Raw genomic sequence first — 23,134 nt, 5'->3', positions numbered from 1 at the left:
CATTATGCAGAAAGAAAATCCAACAATTTTAATTTCTCTTTGGTATCATCCAGGCACAACACCTCTAGCTCATTTTCCAGTCCAACCCATTTCTTCTTAAGAGCTAAGATGCAAGGTAAAGTGATAATAAATGATGACCCAGAGTTTGCTTGTTCAAATAATTGGAAATTAAAAAACAAAACAAAAATAAAAATAAAAAACCAACGTGATCACTTATTGTATTTTACATGCAATCAGCAGAAACACGAGTAATCAGTTCCTAAACATCCAGCGTCCATCTAATCAAGTTTTTCCAATTTCAAGAAACCAACATCAGCACCATATATAACAATTAGAGAATACAACAAATGAGGGCCAGAGGAAATATGGACTAACCATTTGATCATCCAACTTAAGCAACTGGAGGACGAAGCACATGATCCTGTGATGTGTCACGAACAGCGGATGGTATGAATTGCCACATGGCAACACCAGGGTAACCGATGAAAGGCATTAGCTTGTTACCAGCAGCTTGCCCCTGAGATGCAGCAGGAACAGCAGAGGGATGAGGCAGGAAGCCTGGTTGCGCACTCATGGCTTTGACTTGCTGCTCCAGCTTCTCCTTATCTTCCTTTAGCCTCTGCTTCTCATCGCGGAGCTCATTCTTTTCAGCCTGCACAAACAGAGAAATCAAACATTTCACCCAGTTTCTTTCATTTAAAATAAGAAGAATAATCAACAGAGCATTTTGTCCCAGTCAGATGGGGTTGGCTAAACAGATAGAAAATGAATAATCTTTGAAATAGCTGATTTAACCCAAACCTCACCTTCAGTTCTTTAATCTTCTCATGCAAATCCTCATTTGACTCCCTCAGCTTCCGGGCTTCACTTCGTAGCTGAGTCACCATGCGAACAGCATCACTCAGAATAGCAGCTTTGTCTGTTTTTGGTGGCTTTCCATGCTCCAAGACAGATCCCAATTCCAGGAACCTTGAAGTCAGGCCATAATTAATGTGAGAATCAATGAACAGGCAACAACAATGAGAAAAGAGAGCGAATAATAGCATACCTCTCATTCAGCTTATCTCTCCGTAATTTCTCCCGACATGCTTTGGAGCCAGATGCACTGCATGATTCAGACTTTAACCTGCAAAAGCAATTCTGCATACATTATAGAACTAATGGGAGAGAGGGAGAGGGGTACTAATAAAATTTTGTTGAGTTAAACAAGAACAAGTTACAGAGCAGTACTAATAAAATTACTGAGTGACAACAGGATATAATGACCTCAGCCAACTACTGCTAAGCTTTTGGGCCGAATTTTTTTTTTTTGCATGCCTTCTATATCTTTGCCTTACAGAAAATATTTCAAAACTTGAAATTGACAAGAGTGATGCAGATACTTGAATAAACTGAAGGCCTATTCAAGGGAGCCTGCAGTGAAAATTATGTACACGGAAACTGTTAACACCACTAGGTATTGTTGTCAGACCCTGATTAATTTGAAACCTATTTAGGCAAACTGTTAAAATTCACCTACTCTCCACCTACTTCACCCACTTAAACCTACTCCACTAAACCTAACCCACTACACCACTACCACCTCCACTTCACCTACTCCTCACCTACTACACACTCACCCTCTCCTATATATAGGAATCATTGTAACCATAACATCTATATCAATCAATAATACAATTCTCTATTTCTCTTTATACATTAAATTTTCTACATGGTATCAGAGCAAGGTGAAGCACTTAGTATTTTTCGCTTCACCGGCGGGCGGCAACCTCGCCCTGGCCGCCCGCCGAACCTCAACCTAATCTGCTAGAATTTTCTACACATACCTTGAAATTTCTTCGAGTCCACCACCACTGCCTCTCCTCTCACTGTTGTCCTCCCATACACCACCGTCTCGATCGTCTTCATCTACAATGTTGCAGTGAAGGATCTCAAGCGTGGTTTTGTTGCATCCAACTCAAAGGATGATCCAGCCAAGGAAGCTGCAAATTTCACCTCCCAGGTTATTATTATGAATCACCCGGGTTAGATTGGTAATGGGTATGCTCCAGTTCTTGACTGCCACACCTCCCACATTGCTGTCAAGTTTGCTGAGATTGATCGTCGATCTGGCAAGGAGATTGAGAAGGAGCCCAAGTTCTTCCGTGAACATGCTCTCCTTCCTTTTACTCTTGGAGTGAGGCAGATGATTTGCTGCTGTAACAAGATGGATGCTACCACTCCTAAGTACTCAAAAGCAAGGTATGATGAAATTGTACAGGAAGTCTCTTCCTATCTGAAAAAGGTTGGTTACAACCCTGACAAAATTCCTTTTGTCCCCATCTCTGGTTTTGAGGGTGACAACATGATTGAGAGGTCCACGAACCTCGATATGATTACACAGCCCAAGAGGCCATCAGACAAGCCTCCTCTTCTCCACATTCTTGATAACACCAACAGCAACAGTTTGACGCATTTATTAGAGAAAAGGTCCAAAGGCAGCTCCTGTCAAAGCTGATGCTCAGCAGGCTGTACCACCTATTGAAGTGCCAGCACTATCCTTGCACATGGGGGGCACCCACTCATTTCTTTATTGTTTTCTTTTACTCACCCATGTGACCCACGATGCAACCTATACTTTTTCTTTTCTTTACACTCTTGTTCCCCACTTTCTTTATTTTATATATATATATATATATATATATCTCTTTTTATTATATTATATTAAAAAAAAAAAAAATCTTCATCTCTCCTCCGTTTGATTTCCAACTCCATTATTTTTATTTTTATTTATTTTCTCCAAACCACTTTCCTTATTTCCTCCATCTTTCATTTTTTGATTTCAAATATATTTTTATTATTTTTTCTTTATTTTTCTTTCACATTCTTTTTAATCTTTTTCCAATTCCCTTCATACCATATAACTTTGCACACCAAATCATATTTTATTCATCTCAGGGATCAACCCCGATCACAATTTTACACACACAAAAAAAAAAAAAAAAAAAAAACAACCAACAAACAAACAAACCACCACAACACACCCGCACCCACAGTGGGATTTTTCTTCTCTACTCTGCTGCAGGTCTCTTCTTCTTGCTTTTCTCTTGGGTGTCCCTTACCGGCGCTGCCTCCATACTACCCACTCCACCGAGCACGTTCACTCCACCCTGCTCCTCCACTACAGCATATGGTGGACCTCCAAATCGGAACATCACGGTAGCCTTCCGCTTCAGCTCCTTGTTTTCCGCCTTCAGCACACTTATCTCTGCTCGCGCATCCTTATACATGCGCTGGAGTAGAGCCAATTGGCCGTTTAAATGCTGCACCTCATTTGTCCTACTCTGCAGCCGGTGCGACAAGTTTGTGACTGCCGTCATCGTCTCCACACAGGACTTCAAAGTATACTGATTGGCTTCAATGTCAGTTTGCACTGCCATTTTTTGCTCCACAGACCGCATAGGAAAGTTCAACGGAGCAAACCCTGGGGCGCTTGGTTGAGGTTCACTGGCCCCCGCACCAGTTATCTCTCTTGTTGACTCGTTAAGGTCTGGAAAGAGAGTGAGCAGACCACGGGAAGACGAAGCCATTTTCTGGACAACAGAGTGTTACAGAGTGTCTCTCTCAGAAATCTCTCTCAGAAAACAGAGTGTTACAGAGTATCTCTCTCAGAAATCTCTCTCAGACAACAGAGTGTTACAGAGTATCTCTCTCAGAAATCTCTCTCAGAAAACAGAGTGTTACAGAGTATCTCTCTCAGAAATCTCTCTCAGAAAACGAAGAGTTTTTCAGAGTTTTTCTAGCAGGTTTTTGTCTCTGCTTCCAAGCCTCAACCTCCGCTTCGGTTTATAAAGACCATGACAAAGAGGCCGACACGCGTTCTGTCGATCACGTGCATCGCCGCGTGTCTGGCGCACCTTTTGATGGCACGCCTTTTTATGGATTGGGCACGCCTTTTGATGGCACGCCTTTTGAAAATATGGGCACGCCTTTTGATGGCACGCCTTTTTATGGATTGGGCACGCCTTTTGATGGCACGCCTTTTGAAAGATTGGGCACACCTTTTGAGGGTGCGACTTTATAAGGGTCCGACAAGACTCTGTAAACTGTCCCGACATTGATTCCGGTTAGTTTCTACAAGGGTCCAGCAAGACTCCGTAAACTGTCACAACAACTGTCACAACATTGTCTGCTACAACGGTCCGACATGACCCCATAAACTGTCTTCTACATCGGTCTGACACCGCCATCCAGTGTCCTCTACACCGTTATGACACCCCCATACAGTGTCCTCTACAACGTTATGACACCACCATCCAGTGTCTTCACCAATGGTCTGACACGACCATACAGTGTCTCTTATCCTCTTTTATTTTTATGTATTTTCTTGTTTTGTTACTCTCTCCAAACTCAAGTTGGTTAGTTCCTATCCCCCTTGAGTTTGCGGGGGGCTGTTAAAATTCACCTACTCTCCACCTACTTCACCCACTTAAACCTACTCCACTAAACCTAACCCACTACACCACTACCACCTCACCTACTCCACTAAACCTTCACCCACTTAAACCTACTCCACTAAACCTAACCCACTACACCACTACCACCTCACCTACTCCACTAAACCTAACCCACTACACCACTACCACCTCCACTTCACCTACTCCTCACCTACTACACACTCACCCTCTCCTATATATAGGAATCATTGTAACCATAACATCTATATCAATCAATAATACAATTCTCTATTTCTCTTTATACATTAAATTTTCTACACAAACAAGTAAACCCGTTGGACCACACATTTATATCCAAACCATTAGAGTTTGTTTGATTGGTCAGATTATAGTATAGGATTGGGATTATTAAACCATGGGACTCACATTTCAATTTTTTAAAAAAATTGTTGTCATCCGGATTAGAATCCCATGGGCATTCTATCCAAAAAAAATTGCAAATTTTTAATCCTACAATTGATAATGCAAAACAAAAATATAATTGGAATTATATTTTCCATATCCATTGCAAAAGAAATGTGGGCAAGAGCGGATTATGTATCCCACTAATCTAGCTGGATAACCAATCCTACACTACTCTCATGGATTGATAATCCTCTCACTATTAATCCTGCTAAACAAACATGGCCTTAGTGTATAAACTGAAAAAAGATGAGATGGTGAGAAATTGGGAAAGGTCTAAAAAATCTCATACAAGTCGTTCATTTCTGGACTTTTCAGCACCCATAGATTTCAAGTACATAATTGAAAGCATCCAACCAAACAAGAATTTATGTTTAAATTCATATGTTGGGATAATTAATTATACATTCATTTTGTTTTATCAACTTAGACACTAGTGATTACTTATCAAAAAGAAAACTTCTAAACTAATGATGGATACAGTGATATTACGAAATACATACACACATCAGTACGTACAATATGATTTACTCAGACTATGGCACCTAACAATGTTTTCTACTTCGCAATTACTCAAAACTTCAAATAATTTAAGATACATGCTAACAAGTAGAGACATCCATATGGTATATACTATATACATTATTGAGTATATATAATTCAAAACATTGCAAGCAAGAGGTAGAAGGCAGTAGCTTCAGTTGCACTGCAGGGGTATAAAGTCTTGTCACCCATAGTCTTGTATCTGAATTTATAAAGCTGATGATTCGAAGCTGACTCGTCCAGACCAGACTTGCTTAACCCATCCAGCTTTCTTGGGTCACATAAAAACAAACCAGTCAACCAGAACTAGGAAGTATTATATTTCAACTGACGTATTCAGGATCACCAATCTCAATATAATACAGAGGAAGAGCCAAGATATTTCTATTTGGGGGGCGTATTGAATGCATTAAAATGTGTACTAGTAAAAGATAGTAAAAAATTTACTTTGACAAGTAATCTTTTTTCTGAGTACTTAAACTCTCGTTTTTTTCAAGTTTTCTCCAATTTCATCATATTTCTAGAGTTTCTGTTCTACAATTACTCAAAATGCCTAATTTCTAAATATTTTAGTCAACCATTATAATTGCTTGATTAATGTTTCAAAGGACAAATTATATTGGTGTAATCCAATTGTCTCGTATTATAATTAAATTTTATTTTGAAATCCAAAATCCAACTTGTCTCGTTTCAGTTGAAACTCAATACTTTGTTTTGAAACTTTTAAATTATCTAAAATATCTTAAAAGATGAAAAATAATAAAAATGTGCTTCTTCATTAACCAGTTAGATATTTTTAACATTTATGAAATCAGTATAGTTGAGCAGGGGGTGCCACTTCAAAGGAAACTACTAATACCACCATATACTATGCTCATGTAACACCTACCCCCTGCCACTGCTCTGATAATGCAGTCACTATATCTCATTAAGTAGCCAAGACAAGATTGCTAGTTACAGTTGCATTTTATGCAATCTTGTCTTGAAGCCGTCTTACATATCAAGTTTTCCAATGGAACTTATATATATTTTGCACATTTTTAATTGAAAATATTTGAAAAGATGACAAACATTAAGTATATGTATATCTTCTTTAACCTATTAGATTTTTTATTATAATATATATATATATATATTTTGATAAATAATCAAACTTTATTAGAAAGCATCAAGACGATGCAAAAAATATAAAAATGCAGCCCACAAAAGGACTGAACAAAACTAACTAATCAAATCCTCCACAAAATCTACAAAGACCAAAACATTGGGATCGACTGTACCCGTAACCCAACTATGCAACACCATCAACAACCTATTCTCTAACCATAAAGCGGAATGACACTCATCCTGAAACACTCGTCTATTCCGTTCTAACTAAACCAACCAAAGCAAACAATGGGACGCAAGCACCCAAGCCTTCCGGCGTCTCTTCCTCACCTGAGCCCCACCTCAACTCTGTAACACGCCTAACAAAAACCCGGTTGCACCCACACTAAGCCAAACAAAGCAACAAGAAAATTCCAAAGTCTAGACACAACCGGGCAATGAAGAAGCAAATGATCCACCGTTTCCGCATCACTACAACACATACAATACCAATTCACCAAAACATGTCGCCGCCGAATCAAATTATCAATAGTGAGGATACGCCCCAAAGCAGCTGTCCAAACAAAGAAAGCGACCTTAGAAGGAGAACCCGTTGCCCAAATACATTTCCAAGGAAACACCCCACCAACTCCCCCTGCAAGCATCCCATAAAACGAGGACACTGAGAAAACAGCTTTAGAGCTTCGGAAATCCCATACTAAAGAATACATCCCATCCTCCCCATTCTGCACCCCATACAAAAAGCCTAGAAGATCTACCAATTGGTCTAGCTCCCAATCCTGTACATCACGACTAAGACGAACATACCAAACAACTGATTCCCCTTGCTTCACCCTAACCGAAGCAACCAACTCCTCCCCAGCAGCAGCAATAGCATAAATCAAAGGAAACATGGCCGCCAAAGTCAAACCATCACACCACCAATCGAGCCAGAAGTGAACTCAATCTCCAAGCCCCACTTTAAACCGAACCGTCTCCCAAAACACCTCCCCCCCCAACCAAATCCCCTTCCATAAACCACGACCATAATTGAACCACCCTCTTCGAGCACCATCCCCTCTCTCCTCCCCATGCTTAGCCACCACCACCTTCCTCCGTAGCCTCTCTCGTTCCCCCGCAAAACGCCACAACCACTTACCCAATAAAGACCAATTAAACACCACCAATTTCCGCACACCCAAACCCCCCCTCCTTCAAATTACAAACCCTCTCCCAAGCCATCAAATGATACTGAAAACCCTCCCCACCCCCACTTCACAAAAATTTCTGTTGCAGCTTCTCTAACCTTTTTTGCCACCCCCACAGGAATCACCTGCACAGACATAAAGTAAGTCGGAATGCTGGACAAAACACGCTTGATCAAAGTAATACGCCCCCCTTTTGACAAGTATTGGTGCTTCCACCCTGCCAACCGCCACTGAACTCTGTCCACCACCCCATCCCACACTCAAGCCTCTTTAAAAGAAGCCCCCAAGGGAAGTCCCAAATAAGAAACTGGCAACCTTGCCACTTTACAGCCCAAGACAGCGGCCAACACCAGTAATCAAGCCACCTCACCCACGGTATCAATTATGATTTTGACAAATTAACCCGCAACCCTAACACCGCCTCAAAACATAACAAAACAGATCGCAAGTTGCCAATCTGAGTAGCCTCCGTATCACAAAAAATCAATGCATCATCAGCATAGAATAGATGAGAGACCACCAAAAAGGTAGACCCCTCCCCCACCACAAAATCCGATAATAAGCCCCCTTGAACACAGTCAACTGAATGCCTCCATAACCAAAATAAACAATAAAGGGGACAGTGGATCTACCTACCGTAAACCTCTCGAAGAAACTCGCCGATGTCCCATTAACCAGGACAAACATCCGAACAGTGGAGATACAAAAAAGGTTTCCACCTCCTCCACCGTTCCCCAAAACCCACCCTCTCCAATATGTGTAGCAGAAACTTCGAATTGACATTATCATAAGCCTTCTCAATATCCAACTTACATTTGATTCCCCCCTTTCTCGTGCTAAAGCTGCGAATCCACACACTCATTAGCCACCAAAATAGCATCCAAAATTTGTCGGCCACCTACAAAAGCATTATGAGATTCTGAGACCACCCCCTCCAGTACCCCCCGAAGCCTATTAGCCAAAACCTTGGCCAATAATTTGTAAACATTGCCAAAAAGACTAATAGGCCGAAAGTCTCTAATATCCTCCCCCCCCCCCCCTAACCCCCTCCCTTTCTTGGGAATCAAAGCTAGAAAAGTTGCATTTAGACTCCTCTCAAATTGCCCAGTGTGATGAAACGAGTCAAACACACCGAACACTTCCCCTTTGACCACCCCCCAGCAATGTTAAAAGAAAGCAATTGAGAAACCATCCGGGCTCGGTGCCTTCTCCCCAGGCATACTTCTTAAAGCACCCAAGACCTCCTCCTCAGTAAAAAGCCTCTCTAACAAGAGCTTATCCTCCTCAAAAATAGAATCAAAAACCACATCATCCAACCCCAGTCTCCACATCTGACCCTCATCACGAAAGAGACACTAATAGAATGCCATTATACCATCCCTAACCTCCTCTTCCAACGAAAGCAGCACCCCATTAATCCACATTCTCCCTATTTGATTCACCCGCCGATGAGCATTTGCAATGTGATGGAAATACTTTGTATTACGGTCCCCATCTTTCAACCACAAGTATCTAAACTTCTGCCGGAAACTAATTTCCTCCATCCGAGCAACCCTTGCATAATCTTTCCGAGCCACATCCCTATCTGCCATGTCCTCCTCAGAAAGAGCCCCCTCAATTTCCCGCTCATCCAACCCTTGCAAAACTGGCAAGATGTTTGTCTTCTGAACCTCCAACGGCCAAAAACCTCTACATTCCACCTCTTCAAATCAGACTTAAGAAGTTTCAATCTCTGAGCTAATCTGTAGCTGGGTGAACCCATGACATTATAATTCCCCCACCAACCACCCACCCTCCCAGTAAAGCCAGTTGTTTGCAACCACATGTTCTTAAACCGAAAAGGTAAGGCACCACTCCGAACACCCACACTGTCCAACAATACTGGCCAATGATCAGAAGTCAGACGATGCAACCTGCACTGTAGCAGCTGTGAAAAATGTGCCTTCCAATCTCCAGAAACCAAGAATCTATCAAGCCAAGAACTCACTCGGCCACCAACTAAGTATAACCTCCCCCCTGTAAGGGCAGATCTATCAACTCCATCTCATCAATAAAAGAAGCAAAATCCAGAATAGACCTCCCCACCTGACTCCCCCTAGTCTTTTCCACTGGGCTCCTCACAACATTAAAATCACCTCCAACACACCACGGCAGACCCCCATCTAAAAGCAACATGCTGTAATTCCTCCCAAAGGCTACCCTTTCTGACCCCCAAACTGGACCATAAACCCCAGTGAACACTCACCAAAAATCATCCTCAAGGCATCTGAACAAACAAGATAGAGAAAATCTCCCTACTTCTTCCCCCTCCTTCATGACCACTCTATTATCCCAACTGATGAGAATACCCCCCCGACACCCCTAAAGATGGTTGGAAAACCCATTCTACATGCCTCCCTCCCCAAAATTCCCGCACAAACTCTAACCCAACAGCCTCGGACTTCGTCTCCTGGAGACTCACCATATCCGCTCTAGCACTCTTTAACAAGGACTTCACCACCGTGCGTTTCCCTCGATCATTTAAACCCCGCACATTCTAAGTCAAAATTTTCAGACGCATGGCAACAACGCCCCAAAATTTGGACAATTAAATATTAAATTAGGACTAAACCCCAATCAATATTCCATCATTCAAATCGTAGAGGTGAAACAAAAAACTAAATGTTCACGTCTACATAAGGTTTAAGTAAATTTCCATGCTAAAAAAAAAAATACAAGGGATAAAAAAAATTAATAAATACCAACCAAACTATTCATCATAGATTCATGACTATCTAATACCTCCAACATTAAAGTAGCAACAACTAGTCAAAACAACTTAAATAATGTAAAGTTGAAAAATAACCCACAATGCCAAATTGTCAAAATACTACGGTCATAAAAAACTAAATGAATAAACCAACTAATATCAATCCTAAACTTCATAAAACAAAAGAAATAAGAAAGACATGTCCAACAACTATAGTTATTTCTCGTCACCATCGTAGCCCTAACTAATCCTGCAAAGGAAGCTCAGCTACGCTTAAATAGAACGCACCCGAGATGACCAGAGACAAAACAGGTCAGTATACAAGTATACTGGTATGGGTACAAATATTTGACACCCACATGTCCACCAGACGCAAATAAAAATACATTTAATATTTGTTACGGACAAGACAAGTTGTTCAACCTGCACCGAGACGAAGGATTAGTTTCCTGAGATACGGTGGCATTTAATTTCTTATCTGTACACAACTAAATATAAATTTAGTATAAAATAAACAAAATAACTATTAAAAAGAAATGATAGGTCAGCCCTGCATAAAAAGTTAGTAAAACCCACCATTCTGCAAAAAATAAAGTTAATATAATTTAATCATAAGTAAATTGCTGAAGAAGTATAAAAATGCATTGTTTCATGCTTAAATCATTCGAATTGACCAAAACTCAAAGAACAAAAGTTGTACAGAATCAGATTTCCTAAAAGAAAACACGAACGAATTTAGTAGAAATTGAACAGGTTGAGAGAAAAATTTAATAGAAGAACCTAAACGAAATTTGATCGAAAAATCTAGATCTGAAAATGAAGAGAAACTGCCCTAAGATGATTTTTTTCAAAAAAGTTCAAAACGCGAAAAGTGTTCAGAATGATGTTTTACTTTAGTTTACGTGATACCAATAAAAATGAGCTCGTTTAACGGGTTAAAACAAAATCTAAAATCTGCATTGCTAAAATAAACAAAAACTGTTGTAACCAAGATCATCCAATTACAAGTTCTTATCAATCATTTTAGTAAAAAGTTAAAACACAAAAGTTGTCTAGAATTACGTATACATGCCTCTACACAAATTTCATAATTTATTGAGATCACTTACTATTTTTCAAGATGTACAAATCAATACAATTCAAACTATACCAAATAAGTTCATATTTAATTATTTGTACCTTAACTCCACCACTTCGGCCCTTCAATTCCGGCCTACACATATATCCCATATGCCTCCTGTATAACTAGCACCGCTCCGAAGCCAAACTTGCATGGGGATATCGTCCCAAGTTTGACCTACACTCTCCGGATGGTTAGCATATACATACGCGCGTAAATCAAAGCACTCGTCTACTCGTGAGAACAAGACAACAATATATATATATATACACAATCCCTCGTCTACTCATGAGAACAAGCATAACAATGCCAAGCATAACAATGCCGAGCTTAAGGCATTCAAATCAATCTTATAATCCTCATTTTTTTTTTATACACTCTTTCTCACCAGCACTCAAATAAAACAATAATCTATAGAGTCATGGTGGAGTGTAAGGAATTTATCTATGGGTTCCTAACTTATTTTAATTTCATATCTCCATGAGTGTGATTACAACCATAACATAAATACATATAAAAACCCTAAACCTGGCATACACAACTAATCAAAATAATTAAAATCAATCCATCATCTTCACGTAAATACAATATCAAACCAACATCAAATAAATAAATAAAAACAACGAATTAAACATAAATCAAGGGAAGTGGGTTATGCACTCACAATTATTTTTGAAGATCAAGGAAATATTTGAAGAACTAATGGAGCCACCAAAACAAAATCCTAACCATTTTTTTTTCTCCACTCTTCTTTCCCGCCTCGCTTTTCACACCACACACAGCACTCTTTTTTTTTTCCTTGATTACTCTCTCTCTCTCTCTCTCTTTTTGTTCTCTTTTTTTTTTCTAATGCAGCCTCCTATGATTTAACCTAATTGACTATTATATAATATTATATAAATACACCATAAATATAACAAATATAAATATAAGATCAATATATATATAACACCGCGTGGAAAAGAATAATTCATGTAGCCGACCCCATTTGATGGAACTTAAGGCTTGGCTTGGCTTGGTTTGGTTTGGTTTGGTTTATCAATATATATATAACACCTTTTATATATATAAAATATAAAAATATAAAAATATTCAAATTAATTATATATAATTAAATATCACATTAAATTAATTAAATACTACATTAAATTCTCATGTATCCACACAATTAATAAAGCCAAAGATAAAATAAAGTAATAATAGTAAATAATGGCTTACGAAAAATCAGGGTTGCTACACTGTAACTCTCGAACCCCCTTATATATCTGACCAGCAAACTGCACTTTCTAACCACCCACTCCTCCCCCTGTCCATGAAGCTTCAATAGCTGAAAATAATTTCAAAGCTTCATCCTCATGTCCCTCAAAGGACACTCCCAAAAATTTACTGACCTCGGATATATGATCCAACACCCAGTCTGATACCTCATCTAATGATGGTAGTTGATCCATACAGAAATCTGCACCCAACTCTGACTTAGGATCTGGCTCCGGGTATGGCAGCCCAGAGGCCCCATCTACGATCACCTTTGGCCAAACCACCAAGGCCAGTTCATCACCCGAATTTGCCCACCTCAGCTCTAACAGTACCTCAGATCTCCCCTGCTCTATGTTCACCGTGTCCCCCTTGATCTCCTCTCGTATCAGCCTACTGGGCGTATTTCGCCCCACAGCCTGCGTGGACGTGCATATCGGACTACACACCTGCCAGTCCTCCGATGCCAACTGCCCACTCTCCGATCCCAAAGCTGGTGAATGGAGCTCCATTGACGGAGCTTGCACCACCACCCCATCAGTCAACAGATCATCACCACTTTCGACTTACCGACTCGACCCTATTCCATCTCGAAGCGAACCGAAGACCCATTTCACCGACGAGTTAAGTTGTGCCCTAATCTGCATAGGGCCAATTGTAACCCTTTTCGTTTGATTTTGGCCCGAACTATTAGGACCCATCCCACGACCTCCAACTCCAAGCCTCCTCAAAACATCATTAGCATGGCCCATTGGGACTTGGGCTCCCACTTTGCCCCTTCGGACCATTGCTTCCCCTTGATATGGGCCCATCTGAGCTACACCCAAGGTTTCAAAATGCGGTGTTACGTAACGGTTGCGGCGGTAAGCACCACGCGTTACCCTCGCTTTTGCAACATGATTGAGATTCACAAGTGTGTCGGCCGTATCGGCCGTCGTAGCGGCCATAACAATGTCGTAACGGCCATAACGACCCGTTACACACTGTGTTGAGCTGATTCTTTTCAAAAAAAAAACAAAAGAAAAAGCTGGAAAACGATGGATGCTCAACAGGTTTTGTACATACCTTTATGATTGAACAGATTTTGTTTTAAGGTCTTTTCAACCGGTGAACCACTTTGAGCATACTATTCAAAATACATCCACAAATCTGCAATTGATTCAGATCTTCAGATCCACAAATTTGAGACCATCTTTAATTGAGTTTCTGATAAAAAAATTAAGAAGAGTGGTTCATGGGAAAATGAAGACAGAGAGAAGAGAAAATACGGAGGAGAGAGAGAGAGAGAAGAGAGAAAAGGGAAGAGACGAACCTGTGTTGAAGATGAAGAGGGAGATGAATATTCAAGGCTGCCTCTGTGTTGAAGATGAAGAACCTGTGTGACTCTGTAAGTGGTTTTGTTCGGTTGCCTTTTTTTTTTTTTTTGTTTTGTTTGGCTGCCTCTAGTCACTGACTACTACAGAACCTTGGGAAGATATGTAATCATTTGTTTTTCTTTGTGTGGTCTCCAACTGGCCTTTTGTTTTGGTTTTTTTTTTTTTTTTTTTTGAACAATAATCTCCAGCTGGTTGTTTGTGAACCAAAAAAAAATATGGTGATATTTTAATTTAAAAAACACATATATATAGCTAAGCACTTACTTTAGCATTTTATATATAATAATTAGTGGTTGATTTTTTTTTATTTATAATATTTAAAAATCATAACATCTATAATTATATTAATACATTTTATATATGTCAATTTTTATTGATTTTATTTTTTTCTTGTAAGTTAGGCCTCGTTTGGCAAGAGGCTATTTTAGCCAATTAGCCAAAAAGTTACTAAATTAGCCAAAAAGCCAACAACCCATGCCAAAAAGTCAAAGATTCTCTTTTCTCTCTACTTTTTGCACATCTTTTCGTAATTAGCCAAAAAGTCATCCCAAACATATAAGTTTTTTTTACCTACCTTTTTAGCCAAATAGCCAAAAAGTTACTAAATTAGCCTGTTCCCAAACGAGGCCTTATTCAAAATATAACAAATATTCAAGTGATTGAAGCCCAAAAAACAACTATGTATGAATTTTTTTCTTTATAATTTATTTTTTAATTTTATATGATTACATTAGCATGTAAAATCTAAATGTATAAATAGTGGTTGCATTTTTTTTATAATCATTTTATTTAATATTTACTGATAAATATTTTTTATTTTGTTATTGTAATGTGTTGTGATAACAATTTTTATGACACAATTTTTCTAAAAAAATATATTTAAAAAAAAAAATCAATATCTCAAAAAAAATTCTTTATAATTTATTTTTTAATTTTTATATGATTACATTAGCATGTAAAATCCAAATGTATAAATAGTGGTTGCATTTGTTTATAATTATTTTATTTTAAATATTTCTTTATTTTGTTATTGTAATGTGTTGTGACAACAATTTTGATGGCACAATTTGCTTAAACAAAATGTCTTTTCTATAAAATAAAAAAAAAATTAAAAAAAACATAGCTCAAACAATGCCATGAAAAATGTCTTTAATCCTGATTACATTAGCATGTAAAATCCAAATGTATAAATTATTTAAAATTATTTTAAAACCCAATAAATATGATTTTGAAAAAATATGTATATACGTATCGGTAAGTTTTTTGCAAATTGTGCGAAAAATAAAAAAATTCACAGTTCCAATTACCGCAACCGTTACGCTGCAGCCTTTACACCCCGCAATCGCAACCGCGCCACCACCACCATTACAGCGATCACAACCGCTTTTCAGAACCTTGGCTACACCAGAAGCCCAGCCCCCTTTCCTCAACATATTCGGCTTGCCCCGAGGCCCAAGACGACATTAATATGCACCAAATCTTCGAAGAGATTCCCCAAATCCCTCAGCCCTAAAAAACCTCCGCTCTTCACGCCTCCATATGCGACCTTCCTTTTGCTTCGAAGCTCCACCTCGCATCTCCACCGTCTGCCGAACAGTCTCGAACGTTGGCCCTGCTTCTGGCCACAAAGTTACCATATCCCGCCATGACTCCCATCGGAGCGAGATCTTGGAAGGAATACTACCACCACTACGAACTTGCACTTGCAATCGGACCACACCAAGCTCCACCAAGAGTTCATTGACATCCACCAAACCCCTACACCTGTCGCTGGTGGCCCTGTACGTTGCTATTCCGCGAAGGTGTAAAGGTAAACCTACCACCCTTAGCCACACTGTCTTCTCCGATGCCATCCTCGTGTCACATAAAGCTGTCGGTGACCACCATTGCAAGCTCAAATCATGGCCGGCGATAACCCACCGATGCCATAAAACAACCCCAGCTTCTCGCCATGAAGGGAACACAAATAGGAAAACTTGGGCCCCCACCGGTCAGATCTCCGCCCTCCCCGACGTCTTCCACCATCGATCCACCCACTCCGACATGGCTGAAAAGCCCAGACCCTTGTCCCCCGCCTGTCCTACTGTTCCCATCAAAGCCCTATTCAACAAGCCAAACCACCCCTCCTCCGCCATAGCCTGAATCAACTGGCCACCGTCACCGATAGGAGCCAAACCCCCTGCCCTCAATGAAGCAGCCCTATGCCCCACTGATGTCCCTCTCATGGCGTCAATCATCAAAATCCAACCCTCCCTATTGGCAAATCCCTCGATGACCAGAGACACACCCTCCCACCCATCCCCAAACTCCGAAGCAGGGATAAAGTCTGAAGCCGCTTACCATCCACCGTGACCACAATCTGAAACGAAGCCCGCCCTCCTCCTTACCACGAATCCAAACTGCCACTCTCTGCCGATTCCTATACAAACGACCCAGAAAAGATGGGGTTCCAATGGGACACGAAGCCTCCCTCAACTTCTTCACAATCCATCCTACTTCAAAGCTGACCAAGATCACTGCTCGCCGTAATTCTGATCCATGCTCCACAATCCCCAACCGCCAATGGCCCCGTGAATCCACCGACTCCTCCTGGAACTCAAAGGATCGACCCCTCAGGAAAAGAATCCTGCGCCGTGGCCCATTCTTCGCCCTCGCCGGAAACATTCCAAGTATCTCTCTCATTCCATCGGAAATCGCTTCTAAATTTGGAAATATCTCACTCCCCCAAAATTTCAAATGTAATTCTACTAAATTTTTTTTTTTTTTAATTAAATTTATTAGATTAGTATAGTTGATTGGGGAACCTGGTCCAAGGGGAACTAGTTAGGCTCTATGCTATGCACATTTTACATATAACACCCATGGGTATAAAAGAATTTTTTCAATAGGTGGGGAACCACGCCCCCTGCCTGCACCCCTTATCATCTGCTACCAGTCTGATAATACAAGCAATTGATCTCTTTGAATAGTTAAGAGAAAAAAGCTACTCATTACTTATGGTGGCATTTTGCAGTCATATCTTGAAGCCCTCCTATGTATTAAGGATTCCAATTAGTGCAAATTACAGTAGAAATAAACTTAATGTTACTGCATTTCCATAATTGTGTATACTACCACGCCAGCAAAAACCCAGAAAGTTTTTTTTGGGGGGGGTAATTGTGTCAGTTTTGAGAAGCCTTTTGATTTTCAAGCATAGATTTGGTACCAGTTCTACAACATTGGCTGATTATTTCATACACTAAATTGGGTAATCATTGCAACTAGAACCATGCTTGAAAGTAATTTATCTTTCAAGGTGAAGACTGCATTTTAATTTATGTCATGTTATAGATTAATCTGTTAAATGCTCATTGTATAGTATCACCAAATTTTCCCTATCTGGGATGGCTTACACGTAAGCAGGGTTGCAATTGCACCACAGGGACCTGTAGTCTCCGGATGGTTAGAACTTTACTCTCTGCAGATCCTAGATTCAGAACTTAATTATTCTAATAATAAATATGCCAAAGGAATCTTTGGTGAAACTAAGAAAAAACACAAATAATGCAATCAAGTAGGTATACAATATTACACAGCACATAAAAAGGTCAACAATTGGAAAAAGAAAAAATGCCTGACCAGAAATAATCAGCCTCAAATATGTGTCTGAGTAAAATAGAGCAACAAGATTTACTTTTCTTACCAAAACTAACAGAATAGACAAGAAACAAGAGAACAAACTTTTACCTTTTGCGTGAACCAGTTTCAATAAGGCCTTCTGAATCCCCAAATGAGCAGTCAAATTCCACACTGGATACACACAACCATCAAGACATCACAATATATATATATATATATTTATGGCTTCCTCCTATATGAAGCCACCGGCAGGCAAACAAAATTCTCTAATAAGTCCAAATATATTATAGTTGTCCCTTTTTGAATGGTACAATGGTACCACTACGGGTGGGAATTTTTTACCTAACATGATAATATGACTCAAACCGTACACAAAGTTAGCAGGTGAGGGTGGCCATTTTCTGACACGAACACAAATTTGATATGATTTTGTAATACCAATATTAAATGGGTCAAATCAGTGTTGAATCTACGTAACACGAAGTTGACACAAATAACCTGTTTAATAAAAAATTAGCTAGACATTTTAATTTTTTTTTCCACTCAATGATGCCATGACATTTTTGAATCACTTATATAACTCCATCCAGCTAAATAAAGAAACATGTAAAATAATATTTTAAGGCAAAAATAGTTTTTTTTTTTTTTTTGTGCATTTCATTTAAGATGGTGTACCTTTTGTCTACTATATATCTATTAAAAATATATAATAATACAGTATAGTTTTTGTAAAATGGAGACATGAAGTTGAGTTGAATTCAAACATTTTTATGAATAATATTATCCAATACAAATTAGTTTCATGAAATTTAACTTGTGGAGAAGAAAATTAATTTCGCCATACACTTGTTATTCTAACTAAAGGTGAAATTTTTAACATGATACATTAGCACAACACAAACTGGACACAGACCTAAAACCACATGACACGATAACATGAAAAAATAAGTGGGTTGGGTTAGTGTTGAGGTAATTTTGATACGAAACCAAAATCACACGATATGAACATTACCGACACGACACCCCTAGGTACTACTCTCTTGTTTTAATTTTTTTTTTTTTTTTTTTTTGATAAACTACTCTCTTGTTTTAATTCATTTATCATTTCATAAAAAGATTACTACATGATCTTTAATACACAGTCCAGTGGGAACATAATCCTCCAAGTCAAATATGCATTGCCGTCTCCTTCACTAATTTGAAGATCAAACAAATCAACGATTATAAGGCAGTCCAAACGACTAAGAACTGGCCCATCCACAATTAAAGCAATAAAACAAAATTAAAATCAACCAGTTGCTCTAGAGAATACTAGTAATTGCTAGCTTTGGAGTGCTGATTGAAAACGATATCCCGAGAATCTTTAAATTGTCTAAGTAAGGAAAAAGTTGACCCATCCCAACCTTATGCCAAAGTTAGGGGCAATTACTTTCCAATATGACACCAACATTTACTAAACAAATCATAGACTCTGTTTTTTCCATTTATTCATAAAATATATGTGATTGAATGTAGATTGGCTTAGTCCCCAGCCAATAAATATTTCTTAATTTCTGAAAAGCTAAAAAATGGAAAATTTCTAAAAAGGTCCTAAAAAATTATTTTTCTAATATTCCCAACCACTAAACTTTCTAAACTACTGTAGGATAACAAAAGTGAAACCTCAAGTATCAAATCCCATTTTCACATGAAAAAACTACCCTTTAATTATCCTGTTCTTAGCTAAATAATAAAGGAGAAATTCAGGTTCCAAGTTGGAAATTTCGAAACAGTTACTTCTTGCCTTCCCTACACATATTTATGATAAGAAATTGACTGGTTTCCTCGTAATTGTCAAAAAAAAAATCCGCAGCGGTGAGAAAAGGGTCATCCATGACCTTCAAACCATGCAACTCGTAGGGCTAGGATGTCCAACAACCTAGTGTATTTCTTGTTCACAAACTAATAAAGCGGTTTTGACTGATACAAATTCAACACTTAATTGAATTATAGAAAGAAAGGTATAAAAAAATTTATAACTATTTCATTGCGTGAACAAAGAAACTAAAATCCCATTCAAACCACTTAGTCTTAATGTGACCGATTTTTCCCTATTTTCCCATCACTTTCTCAGCAGCCAAACAGAGGATTAAGAGAAAAACCAAGAGGGGGAAGAATTGACAAACCCTAAATTACAGGCCTGCGATGGCCAGCTGAAGCAGGTGGTGGCCGGCAGCGCCCCCGTGTAGTCTTCGCCTTCGATTAAGCCATAATCGAAGAGCCAATTGGAGTTGTCGGTACAATCGGTTTCCATCGTATTTTCGGGAAAATGTGAGTAGTGAGCTCTGTTTGGAGGAAAAGAAAAGAAAAGAAAAGGGAGAGTTGTTGGGGTAGGATGACGAAGGAAGGAATGGAACTTGGAAGTGATGGCAGCGTTGAGAGTGAAACAGTGCATGCTGTCAGTTGTCAGCACCGCCGCCACACCATCACCAAAAATAAAGTAAACGCCTTTGCTTAGATTGGTTAATAATCTATAAGCCCTGTTTGGATTGAAGATGACTTCACTTCATACTTTTACCCTTTATTTTGTTTTTTTATATATATACTTTTTTTTCATTCTAAGTTTATATTTATAACAGCTCCGGTACAGGGCCCGAAAATCGGGACTCGAATTTGGCTCGAATTTGAGAAGGAAGAAAGAGGAAGAAGAAGAAGAAGAAGAGAAGAAGGAAAAAGAAGAAGAAGAAGAAGCAGAAGCAGAACTGGAGGGGGCCATAAAAATGGAGCCGGAGAAGGAGGCGGAGGCGGGCGGAGGCAGAGGCGGAGGCGGGGTTGCGATGTGACAAGTGACGATCGGGCGACGAGCTGAGACAACGACGACGACTCTCCCTCTCGCCTCTCGCCTCTGTTTCTCTCTCGCCTGTGTTCAAACGAAGAAAAAGAAGAAAAGAAAGAAAGAAAGAAAGAAAATGAAGAAAAAAGGAAAAAAAAAATTCAAAACGCAAAACTCGAGTCAAATTCGAGCATTGATTTCGGACCCTCAAACATTTTTCTATTTATAATATAAATCATTTATCTCGTAATCTCAATAATTTAGGTTAGGTTTGGCATTTTTTTAAAAAGTTAAAAAGTCACTATCTTATTTGAGTCATATCATCTTATTTAAGTCACATCACTTCTCTACTACATCACTTCAAACCCAAACACAACCCATATTTCATAAAAAATCAAAAAGTGTATTTATTTAGAACATTCCAAAGAGTTATGCAAAAAATTAACTTCACTAGATATTACTAAAATATATAAACAAATTGCATTTTTTTTTTTTTAAATGAACAGTAATTGTTAGTTTAAATTTAAACATTTTATTCCATAAAAACAAAAAGTGATTTGTTTATATATTCATCGATATTCGATGAAGCTGATTTTTTGTAGACACAATCTTCATTGTGAGATTTATAATATGAATGACTTAAATTATCATTATGGGCCTAAAATGGAGCCCAAAAAATAAAGTATGGAAAAGTATAGAAGATAAGAGTATGGAGAGAGCCATTTCTATTTGAACTATACTCCCTTCGAAATATTAGTCTCTTCTGAAAATTTAATTTTTTTTAGTATAATTATTACATTTTAAAATTGCGCACTTTATAAAATTATCCTTTAACCTATTTTTTTTTAGTTTTTCAATTGTCATAATTATATTTTTTTATATATGAATTTAAAAGAATGATAAAATAAAAAATTTATATTATTTAAATCATTGATTTTTTTTAAAAAAAACTAATATTTTAAGATAATAAAAAATAAAATAAGAGATTAATATTTTGAAACGGAAAGAATATTTAGCGGGGCCATGGCCTAAGCACTCAATTAATGAAGGTTCATTATGCCAATTGCCTTTTTCTGTTTTTTTAATCTTTTTCAAAATTTAATTTTTATCTTAATTTTTTTAATCTCTGAATTGTAACAATTAAGTCGTTAAATTTCGATGTAATAAAAAAAAAAAGTGGTTAAATTCCAATTGAAGTTGCAATGGAAAAATAATTGAGAGTTCTAGAATGAGAACTCTAAAGGAGCTCTAGGAAAAGGTCTATTTATGATATGATATGTGTGTTTGTGTATTTTTTTTTCCCTTATCATATGTGTAGAGTTCTCTTTAGAACTCAATATTAAAACTCTCTATCATTGTTGGTTTCTATGTAATGTTTTTACTACTTTATCAATTAAAAATTGAGTGAATGTTGAAACACAAAAAATCAAAATGAGATTTAACTGAAAGTTTAGATAATAAAAAGTATAATTTTTTTTTTTAATGCCTCAAAAATATGTTCACGCGCCCATGGCATGAGGACTTTTTTGTTTTTTTTTAATAGTGAATGATGAGAGGATTGCATTGAAATAATAGCTGAAATTTAAAGACTTAGTTGTTGTAATTAGATGACAATGGATCAAAATGAAAATTGAATTAAAGTTGGAGGATAAAGAGTGTAATTTAGCCTTTTGTTTTAAAAAGTTAATGTGTTTAGTAAATGTAAAAAAATATTGTTTTGTGTGCGCTGAAAATATTAAGGAAAAATTCACTTATAGAGTCTCAAATTATAATATTTGTGTTATTTTATTCATTTAACTATCAATATTCTATTAAATTATTAACTTCATACTACCCAAATCATTAATGAGATTAACATTTTTGACAGAATATCACATCTATTGCCACACATTTTATTAATTAATGATTTTAATTCACTTTATCCTATACATATTTTTGGATACCATACAACAAAACCACGGCCAAACTTTAAAAAAAAAAAAATTATACAACAAAACACAAAATAAGAAAATGTATAGAAAAACCATTGGAGTAATATTCAGTATGTTTGGTTTTAATTTTCTGAATTTAGTTTTTTAGAAATTGAGTTTTTTATTTTTCATATTTTTTGTTTTAAGTGAATATTTTTAAATTTTTTTTTTTTTTACTTTTTTAAATGCATATTACTTAGATGTATCTAAATAGTAAATATTTGTGAAAAAATATTTTCAAAAATTAATAAATACACAAAAATATGAAAAGTGTATTTCATTTTTTTTCTTTTTTGTATTTTTGGTATTTAGTGATTTTTTTCACAAATATTATATTTTTTAAATGTATTTATGTTAAGTGTGTTTAAAATTTTTTTTAACAAAAAAAGTGCTTAAAATATTAAAAAATTTATTGAAAACAAAAAAATATAAAAAATATAAAAGTAAATTTTTTTGAAATTCTAAACTAAATAAGCTGATTTTTATTATTTGACTTCCTA

At 37.5% G+C, this 23,134-nt stretch overlaps 1 protein-coding gene across 1 annotated transcript; it reads right to left on the bottom strand.

The window, feature by feature from the left end:
* Nucleotides 1–144: 144 nt before the first annotated feature.
* On the bottom strand, nucleotides 145–20,396 carry LOC114260152 (transcription factor ILR3). Its single transcript, XM_028200205.2, has 5 exons — nucleotides 20,018–20,396; nucleotides 17,961–18,023; nucleotides 1,049–1,126; nucleotides 807–969; nucleotides 145–652 (listed from the first exon to the last, which is right to left on the bottom strand). Exons 1-5 carry the CDS (start codon nucleotides 20,284–20,286, stop codon nucleotides 392–394), a joined length of 834 nt encoding a protein of 277 aa, XP_028056006.2. The 5' UTR covers nucleotides 20,287–20,396; the 3' UTR covers nucleotides 145–391.
* Between the last annotated feature and the right edge of the window lie 2,738 nt (nucleotides 20,397–23,134).

Source organism: Camellia sinensis, chromosome 8 (assembly GCF_055761805.1).
Source record: "Camellia sinensis isolate YWXY chromosome 8, ASM5576180v1, whole genome shotgun sequence".
Lineage (NCBI taxonomy): Eukaryota > Viridiplantae > Streptophyta > Magnoliopsida > Ericales > Theaceae > Camellia > Camellia sinensis.
This window is presented reverse-complemented; position numbering and strand designations above follow the sequence as displayed.